The sequence below is a fragment of the Biomphalaria glabrata genome, chromosome 1, assembly GCF_947242115.1.
Source record: "Biomphalaria glabrata chromosome 1, xgBioGlab47.1, whole genome shotgun sequence".
Classification (NCBI taxonomy): Eukaryota; Metazoa; Mollusca; class Gastropoda; family Planorbidae; genus Biomphalaria; species Biomphalaria glabrata.
In genome coordinates, this window is record NC_074711.1 from 17,526,864 (window position 1) to 17,537,368 (window position 10,505).

The following is a 10,505-nucleotide window of genomic DNA, read 5'->3' on the forward strand; positions in this document are numbered from 1 at the left end:
TTTATTTAAATTATCACCCTTACTATTTTATATTATGATTCAAGTCTACTACATTTATTTCATTTGACCTGAAGTTGATTTGTCTATATTGTAATAAAAGTTATATTTAAGTTTAACAAAGTTAAAATATATTACGACAACAGCGGGTTTAGTTGTCTACCAGCAGTTTGGTGCTTCAAGTCAACGACCGTCCACAACAACAATAAAGGAGAGAAACATTGTGGACTACTATCTAACCATTCAGATGGATGACTGCTGACTCTATTTGGCACAGATACTGTGACATATAGTTTTAGCCTGCTCTATCATCATTGTTTCCATCATGTAATAGATCTGTAATACTATTTTGTTGTAAAAGGGGAAGATGTTAGTATGTTGTTTTAGTTTATAGAATATAAACTTAGATGTATTCTGTTATTTTTGTAGAGAAAGAAGGATGTTAATGAATGATGTAATGCTGTATAAGAATCCCTTAGCGGATTAGGAAGTTGGTTATCTAAAGTGGTAGAATGAAGCCTGTGTGTATTTGTAAATCAGCCTTATTGTTTCTATATTTCTATTCCTATTTAAGAGTTTTTGAACAGCTAGTAAATCAGAAAAGACACAAATCGGCATATTTATTACATATACGAGCACACACAACCCTTCAATTTAGAGTATGAGTCAAAATACTTTTTTTAAAGACAATACCTCCTTTATGCAACTTATTGAACGATGATTTGTCTCTTAAAAATTAGTGAATGTTAAATGGAAAATAAAAGTCCCACTGCTCCTCGCCTCCTCCCCTTTCTCCTCGAGAAAGAATCCTGGTGAAGCGAATGTATAGATCTAGTACACTTTTAATATGCCAATTTAGATCTAGACTTAGAAGACAATGCGCACAATTTTCCTGAACATTAATATATTAAACCCTTGAATCAATAAAACCTACAATCGGAAATTCCCGAACACTATAGTCCTTTAACGAACGCGATAGTCCTTTCAAAACCGATGTAGAATCTAGACCTAGATTTAGTCACTAGCCAAATTTACTTTTTAACTTTGAAATATTATAACGGTCACACTAGAGTTTTCCCCATGTGGCTAACGAGCTAGTAATACTTATCTCAGCGATATATATCCACTGTTAAATTTCTAGGAAAATCGTTAGAGCCATTTTTTGAGATCAGCGTCGGCCCTCCCTCCATGAAGAAGTGACTTGAACAGAGGTATTGTAGGAAAAAAAAAAAGGATTCGCACCTAAACTTTGCAAGCTACAAAATAGCTTCTCAAGTTTCTTGTATCTAAATGTGATGAACGAAAAGACAGACCACACAAAACTAATTGCGGCTTTTCCAATTAGGGGCCTCTAAAAATAATTTCATATCTCCCGTTAATTATGCTACATTCGATGAAAGCAGTTTGACGTCTGACACTAGTCATGAAGTAATCCTCATGTTAGGACTCGCGCATATTTAAGAATTCTTTCTTAAGATGTATGTACAGTCACGTTTTGATTAAAATTAGTCTTTCGAATAAAACTTGGATAGAACTAAGACGTAACCATAGATTTTGATGGCGCGTCTTTCAACTATATTGTAGTTTACAAAGCTTATGTTCACTCTCTCTGTCTATCTGGTACAATTTGTATACATATTATTTTCCCTATACCCATTCTCGTATCAGGTTGAAGCTTAGCCCAATTATTTATTATAGGTACTTAACAGAATATAAATCAATTTAAAAAAAAATGAAAAAAATAGTTAATAAATTAATGGTAATTAATTACTTTTTGGTATCGAAATAGGAAAATAAATGGCAAATGCTATTTATTGTGAGATGTGGCTGAATAGGTGGAGTTCTTCTCCATATTACGTTTTGTACACGTTTTCTCACTATAACTTCCCATTCTCGAATCAAGTTTAAATTTTGCATAATTATTCATAGTTGATAGTAATTAACGAATTAGTTAATCAATTAGAGGTAATTTATTCATTTTGTTTTCTATTGAAAAAGGTAGCTTATTCCTGAAATATTGAGATATATGGTAATGATTTTGTGGTTTTTTCCCTTATATAAGCTCGTTTTTTTAACGATTTAAAAAAAAAATGTATATTCATATCAAAGACTTTTTTCGAAATAAACAATAATTAATGACTACTAATGATAGACGTCAAGTGAGAACAGGGTCGACAGGAGGAGAGGAAAGCGTGTAGGGGCAAACTGAACGAAACATCAATCTCGTTATTCAAGTTACTCACTCTTTTTGCAAATGCCGACTGGTTCTGTCTGGAGGGTGTGGGTACTGGAAATGACCGCACTGGTTGTCGTGGTCAGCACGCAGTCCAGGTTCCGGTCACATTTCCCGCGGTAGGCGTAATGGCCTCCGCATTCCTCTCCTTCCTGTTTGGCGCAGACTGGACAGCAACCACACACGCCTTGATGAATACAAGATAGGATCATGCAAAACATTGAACACTAGAATGTTAAACCAGTCTATATGTGTTGATCTGTTCTATAGCTGTAGGAAATTAAACTTAGTAATAATGATGGCTGCCTGGTTGTGCGGTTTGCGCGCTGGACTGTCGTTCGGATTTATCGACGGTCGAGGCTTCAAACCCTGCCCGCTCCCATCAACCGTCGTCCTGCGGGAGGTTTGGCCTAGGAAGTAAACTATCTTCAACTATGAAGGAACATCCGAAACATGTAAAACATTTTAATGATAGTAGCCTAATAATTTAATTTAAAGAGCGCTGTTTACAATCACAATGTAGGCTCAAAGCGCTGTGAGATAACATTGCAAACATAAACATGAGACAAACTAATCTAAAAAAGTTTTGAACAGATTGGTCTTAATGTTCTTGATTATAGTGAAGCATAATGTCTGTCTAAGATCAATGGGAAGTGAGTTCCAAACCTTTGGTCCGTGCACTGAAAAGCCCGCAAACCGTAATTTTTGAGGGAGAAACGTGGCGTCGCTAGAAGCGTTGAGTCCATGAAACTTGGTTTGGTTTAGTTTTATTTTAGAACTTTAGTTTGTTTAACTGTTTCTTCTCATTATCAGATGTAGATTATTTTTACTTTTTTTTTTGGCAGAATATAAATCTATTTGTAATCGCTTGGCGACTTTAGTTTGTGTAAAGATAGGGCCTACATTTTTTTACCTGTGGCATTGTATGAATCATGTTATCAGCTATATTGCTGCAAGAGTAGATATATTATGTCACATGTAAATTTTGACCCGAATTTCCAAAAAATGAGGTTAGGAAACACAATTATGAGAATATATTTAGGTAGTTGCTGCTCACAGATTCATATCATGTATTTCAGTGTATTGTATGAGATAATGATTCTATTAAATGTATTCTATCAAAGAGTCTCATAAAATTAGTGTTAGATCTAACACATTTGAAGCCACTAAACCCCATTTCGTTCTTTTTCACCTTCACCTACTCTGTTGGACCGTTTGGGGCACCACACATACATAGATCTAGCCATCATCTAGGACAGGGGTTCTCAACCTGTGGATCTCGACCCCCTTGGGGGTCGATTGACGATTTGCCAGGGGTCGCCAAAGACCATCGAAAAAGTTTATAGTCTTTGTCTATTCCTCTATTGCTGTGTGTGTGTGCGGGGGGGGGGGGGGTTGGGGAAGAGTGGGGATTGTAAAAAGGGGTCGCCGAGCTTCAAAGGTTGAGAACCGCTGATCTAGGCCATATTTACTATTAAGCCCTATATTTGTTTAAAAAAAATAGTAATAGATTTAAACTATTATTTAAACAAAATGATTAATCTTAGTAAAGTGTAGCGGATGTATACAGCCTGTGTGATCTGTACAGTACCTGTTGTAGACCTATAAAGTTTCCAAACTGTTTTATTTTAATCTAATATTGTAACTGCTAATTTTCAAAAAAAAAAAAAAATAAACATATTAAAATAGTTAACTTTACCTACATTTATTTGGGCCTAAATTTATTTATGAAAGTACGTCCCGATTAAGTTGGATACAAACGCTATTACACGTTCAAAGCCTTAAAGAAATACACACATCTAGGGTAAAATACATAACAGATTAAGCACTGTTAATGTGTTGTTTCCATCTGCCGTGTTTTAAGTCTTCTGGAGTTATAACCTCTATCGGGATTCATCTTAACTTTTCGAATCTTCGTACAATATTTTCTCCATCAGTTACATTAACATTTACAGCTAAATGACGATCTTTCAATTTAAAAGAGATCTACAAAAGCAAGAGTTATATAAGGAAAAACTAACAAAACCAATTATTTATTTATTTATTTATTTTTTTGCCAAGAGAAAATAACGGAGTAAAAATATCGACTATTTTTTCATTTTTTTTTTTGTGGGGCAATATTTTGGGTAGTAGTATCCCCTCCTATGTTTGCTTTGCCACCTACGTTAACTTCAATAAATAGTGTAGCTTCGCGGATATTATTCACCAACCCTCCGCACAATGTATCGACTAGAGCTAAAAAGAAATATCCCTCCCCCACCCACCATCCATCTTTGTGAACAAAAAAAAAATTCGAGACTTAATGTAACTACATATTATGTATAATGTGAATAGTACGTATATTACATAGGCCTATATTGTATATTGTCAGTGGCGTAGCAAGGGATTTGGAGGCCCCGGGGGCCACTGCATTTTGACATTCGACTTCATAACATGAGATAATGTACTTAATAAACATACAGGTCTAATGTGTGGAATTCATGCAACATGATCACTAATTTACTTAACAACATGAATGGCAAGATAACATGGCATTGGCTTAATATTTAATGTCTAAAATTTTGGGGCCCCCCTCTTGACGGAATTTGTAAATTTGTACACCCCCACCTTAGCTACACCACTGTATATTGTGTATATAATTCACGTTACGTATAATGCAGTATGTATGTTATGTACATATTTTTACGCATGTTTGTAAACAAAAAGTATACGTACCAGTGGTCACGCCTCCTTTGCATTGTAATTTCGAAGCTCTCCTAGGGGAACAGTGTAGCCTGTGGCAGGGTGGACACTGGAAGTTCCAGACTATATCCCAGAGAACTGTCCACGTCATGAGAAGAAACAGAAGAGTCGGTGATCCTCCAGAGAAAGTACATTGGGTGCACAAAATCCACATATTTGAGAAACCTTGTTAGTTTTACGACACGTCACATTTTATCTTTTGACAATAAATCCAGATTTGTTAACACAAGATGGAACTTTTTTTTTCCCAGAACTTTTTTTTTTCTGAATATTTACTAAGATTTCCAACAAAACACTTCTAGAAGTTATAGTAGCCAATAATCTTTGATTTCGCACATGTCTTTCATAATACAGTTGAATTAGATGTTAACAGACTCTTTTTTTTAGCAGCACTAGAAACAAAATCTCTATTTAAAAAAAAAACAACCTACATCTCGAGTAAACAAAATATCGAATTCCTCTTTTTTAAGTCACTGAAATGACCTCATAAAATGTTAATTACTTCCGACATTTTCATGAGTCTAACAATGACTCGCTACGACCTAGACGTGACCAGTGAGTCCGATATGACACGGGCTGGACATGGCCATTGGAAGGTCAGGCGGTGAGCGATGGATTGTCAGTGGGAATGGTCTTCTCACACGAACTCAGTCCGGCAACGGAGCCACGTGATTGTCCGTGCCTCGATGACCTGGAACATGAGATGCCTGGGCTTAGAATCAAAGACACTCAGTACTATTTGGGGAGACAGAAGCAGGGCGGTCCTGATCAGGAGTATGTTCTGTGGTTCCTGAAATATTTAGTTAATATGAAAATAAACTCGATTTTTTTAATAAAGGGAGTTCATTAATATGTCGAATTACACGAATATTGAAATACACGTCATACAGTAATTTTAAAAGTATATTATTCACTTTGATTTGAAAAAAAAAGTCTAGATGTACTTTAAGAATAAAATTAGGGTGGTACGAAATTTAAACCTAGAATTGAGAAAATGAAAAAGGTAGACTATATGTGTGCAAGGTATGATAGAGCCGCAATCTATTTCACAATTTGAATGGAAAGTAAACTAAAATTCCACAATCAGATCTGATCATTCATAACGCAGATGATGTAAAGGTCATCTGTTTCCGTGGCTACGATTGACGAGGGTGTCATGTAGCCAGCACAACAACCAACCGCCTTTACTTTTCCACAACTAATGTCAGGGTGGATTCAGAGGCTCCCAAAGATCCCGAAATAAAAAATTCAATTCTTCAACACGATTCGAACCCGGGACCACAGGTTTAGAAACCAAGCGCTTTACCGCTCAGCCATCGCGCCTCAACAATTTGTACGTACTAAAATTCATATAATTTGTACTACCTTAACAAGGGTGGGGGAATAACCTCTCAGAAGCACCTTTAAGATCAGCTCAGATGTCAGTTGGCCCTAAAAGGACAACAACTGATAGCAAATGGTTTCTGAAAAAGAAAGCTTGAGAACTCTTACAAAGGTTGCTGGATACATATTTGAAATACCCCCTTCCCCTAAAAAGGTTAACTTAAATTGACAGCGACATTGTCTGCATTAGTTCTGACAATTTATTCATTCATAACTGGGTCTGCATAGTCATGTGAAGTAATGCATTCTTAAGACTCAATAACAAAACCTTAGTATTATTCGTTATATTATTACCAAAATGAAAACAAAATTACTAAAATAAAATCCTAATTAGTTATTGTATTACTGATATGCTTGAGACATTATCAGTGTGTCTGGCTTAATGAAGACTAAGCCTCAAACGAAAGCAACATTGCTGGCCATGTTGTTGTCATGTAAGCAATGACAGCTATTTCTGCAGCCAGCCTGTTGGAAACATGGATCACATGTTGGAATGTAAACATTTGTACTTAGACGAGCAGCCCCACTTGCTGGTCTGTTTCTCATTATACAACACTCATTCCGAATGGTGAGGGGGGGGGGGGAAGATATCTCGATTTCTGGGTAAATAGTTTCTGCTTCCTCCTGAATCATATGAGTGACTTGAATACGTCAATCAAATGAGTGAATAGCATACGTCAATCAAATAAGTGAATCAAGAAAGGTAATCATTGGTGAGTAACGTTGGTAAATGGAATCAATTTACTGACAAAGCCATACAATAAGAATAGTTATTTGTTGTGTATGGTGCTTTTGAATTGTCACGCATTATTTTGATTTCAGTGGAAAACATTGCAGCGAGTAAACGTTGATTATGATTATTATTATGAGCACAACATTTCAATACAATATGATTTATAACTATCTAGATTTGACAATATGTTGTTGTTTTTTTATTCTAGTAACACGCAATGTAATATATAGTAGAGTGCATATAAGGCAAATTATCCATAGAAAAATGTGTTTTTAACATACGTTGACCAATCTGTAGGCCTATATATAATTCACTACGTCGCCCAACCATGCGGGAACAGACACACGCACGCTGACTCTCTAATCCTCGATGAAAAAGACATGGAAAGATAACTCTTTTATTTCTCAAGTCGGACTAGAGTTACCCCACGTAACTTTCGCGGCGACAGAGAGCGCGGCTCAGAAAAAAAAAGAGGGTTGGTGGGGGGGGGGGGAGAGAACAAGTAATCTTCTCTGTATCTAATATAGCGGCGTATGCTGCGCCGCGGTCGGCTCGTATTTTATATTGCTCTTGTATTTTTTTAATTTTTTTAATTTGTTGGTAATGTTCACGCTGAAAGTAAGTCACACTTTGATTTTTAAGATTCTTTTTTACGTTTTTAAAGTAATAAACTGCATTAAGAGAGGGAAAAAAAAGAAGAGAAAGTGATCAAAGAAATGTTGTGGCGAAATAATGGAGCCTAAAGAGAAAAACGTAAGACAATGAAACTATGAAGATTGGGAGAAATTTGGAAATAACTAGACAAAATGAACACTGTCAAGGTCGCCCTATTGAAAGAACACTGATACTAACTAAATACAAACAATTTTAATGCTAAAAACAAAAGCATTGGCTTCTACAGTGCTGAAAAGTAAAAAAAATATATTTATGATTAGCCTACATTTATGAAAATCTCCAGTACACAAAAGATAATGTTTCGTATTGTATGAAATGTGTACTCTCAACAAAATGAAACAATAATACAAAAATATTCATTATCAGAAATGAGAAAGATGATTCTCACCGCTGTATCAGAAACTATTTTACTTTTATTCTAAGTATGTTTGAACTGTAAATGAAAAAAAAATACAAATTTTCAATTCGGTTTTGCGATTGGAGACTTAACGACTCATCGCATCTACAGCTTGAGAACCCCTCGTCTATGTGAGTAATGTTTTCATTTTACCGCCAACATCATAGAAAGACATTTACACATCATTCTACCTCTCTCTCTCTCTCTCTAACACACTCTCTCTCTCTCTCTCTTTCACACACACACACACACACCGTCCTTACCTTTCCGTTGTTGTTTATTCTCTCATAAACTTCAAAAGCAAATTCAAAACAACAAAATGGCCTGAGACATTTTACACTGTGTCTGTGTGTGTTTGTCTATGTGTATGTGTCTGCGTGTATTTGTCTATGTGTGTGTCTGTTCCTTTGTTGTATTTTCTCATATCAAACTCTGCATTTGTTCTAATACGAACTTTGAAATACAATATACCAGCGCTGAGAGCCGAAACATTACGGCGCGGATGGTATGAATCGCTCTAGCCAAGACTTTGTGAAAAATTATCTCAGATATAAAACATTTCGTACATACAACAAACCTGCGGCAGTGGGGATACATTGTAATTGAGCCCTCTTTACTGCATTCCAGGTGGAGCATTTAGATAAGCTGGGGAAAAAAAATTCTTCAGTAGTGATTCGCCCCTTCTGCTCCTAGCTTAACTGGAGCCTAAAGATACCGTTAGCTAGTCTACATGATTTTACAGCATAACGTAATCACATTTAGTGGGGTAACAGTGAGTAAAACTGCAAAAAGAAAATCACTCCATTATTTATAATTATCATTAGAGTTTAAATTGAATCCTTTTATTTACACATATGTTGGTCTTCAGTAGTGCACATTAATCTTCAGGGTCTGCCGCCGCGCTCTACGCCTACACTCGGACAAATCTAGAAGAAGCCCTTGGTGATTGATTTATGAGTTTGTTTGAACATCAGGTCATTAAAATACAAGCGCTTTGGGCTAAAATGTTCATCAATGAATAAGACACGAGTTACAATTAGAGAATTATTTTTTTTTTACTTATAGAAAGAAAAGAAAAAAGATAACGCTTTTAAAGATGTTTTTGTTTACAATAATTACTACAGGATTATCTAGTATAGATCGCAAGGTCTGGAAAAGGATGGGGTTGGGGGGATACTCGTTCATAAATAAACTACAATAGTGAGTGTAAGAAATGCCGTACGCTTGTCCTTTTTATGTTAATTACAACAAGCTAGATTTAAAAGTAATCAGCAATAGGATGTAAGATTTAGGTCTAATACAACTGTGTTGTGATTGTATTTCTTGAAAGTATATTTTATATAACAAAAAAACAAAAAAAAAAAAACAAGAAGGAAACAAAAAATTCAATTCCATTGATATCCTGTTAGTGTTTCGATTGAATATAATCAATTATCTTGTAACGTATAATAAATGTGATTTTAATCTAAGTTAGTTTCTTGAAGCGTCTATAGGCCTAGTATGCATACGCATATCACAACATCATAAACTTATTGTATGGCTATTATATGCGTGTCTAACGCGACGGTATGGCGTACCGGCACTTTTGTTCAATATGGGGAAACAATTATTACTTTTCTCGTATTTAAACGTTTAGTATTAATGTATTAGTAGTTAAAAGTTAGGCTATCCATCACTCAGTACCGGCACCTACTTTTTTTTTTTTACAAACAAAAGCACTGCATATAACTATAACGAAACCATGGGTATTTTAGTGCGTACTTTAAGACTCATGTAGACAATGTGATAATCCAGTTCATTGCGCCACAGAAAGACATCTTCTGACTAATAGTCTGATTACAATTTAATGTGAAAGAAAAAATAAGTTCAATTGAACCAGGATTGGTAACAAAAAATTAAGTTCAATGAACGCGGCGTGGTAAAAAAAACAACAACGTTTTCTTGATAGTTCAATTGTATTTGCGAAGATAACATTGTATCAAAAAGGAATATTTATTTAGCAAACGTACACCCTGATCACAACAGGTCAAAGTCTAACTCAACAAATTGAAATTCTACAGACTGCAGTCGCAAGGGGGAAGAAATAAAAATAAAAAAAAAAAAAGAAAAAAAAAAAAAAGAAAGATGTCTGACACACCTGTGGCTTGCGGCTGTAGACTCAACACTCCTCATTATATCGTCTGCTTGTTAGTCTCGTCTGCAGTCAGCACCAGCCTCGTTTTACTTCGGAATAGTGTCCTGAACATTGTCTTAGTTCTCTTTGATAAGCAGCGAGAATACTGACAGATCGAAGACTTCAAATTATGTGTTTCTCCTCCCACCCCCCTCCCACCGCACCTCGCCTG

General features: G+C 35.6%; 1 protein-coding gene across 1 annotated transcript in view; it reads right to left on the reverse strand.

Annotated features, from left to right (window-relative positions):
- Positions 1 to 10,505, reverse strand: part of LOC129925716 (cysteine-rich motor neuron 1 protein-like) — a 51,102-nt gene extending 40,597 nt beyond the window's left edge. The window contains exons 1-3 of the mRNA XM_056025882.1: positions 10,298 to 10,505; positions 4,946 to 5,762; positions 2,241 to 2,417 (exon numbers count right to left, since the gene is read on the reverse strand). Of these exons, the coding sequence (XP_055881857.1) occupies positions 2,241 to 2,417; positions 4,946 to 5,126 (358 nt within the window). The 5' untranslated portion in view covers positions 5,127 to 5,762; positions 10,298 to 10,505. The remainder of the gene's footprint in view (positions 1 to 2,240; positions 2,418 to 4,945; positions 5,763 to 10,297) is intronic.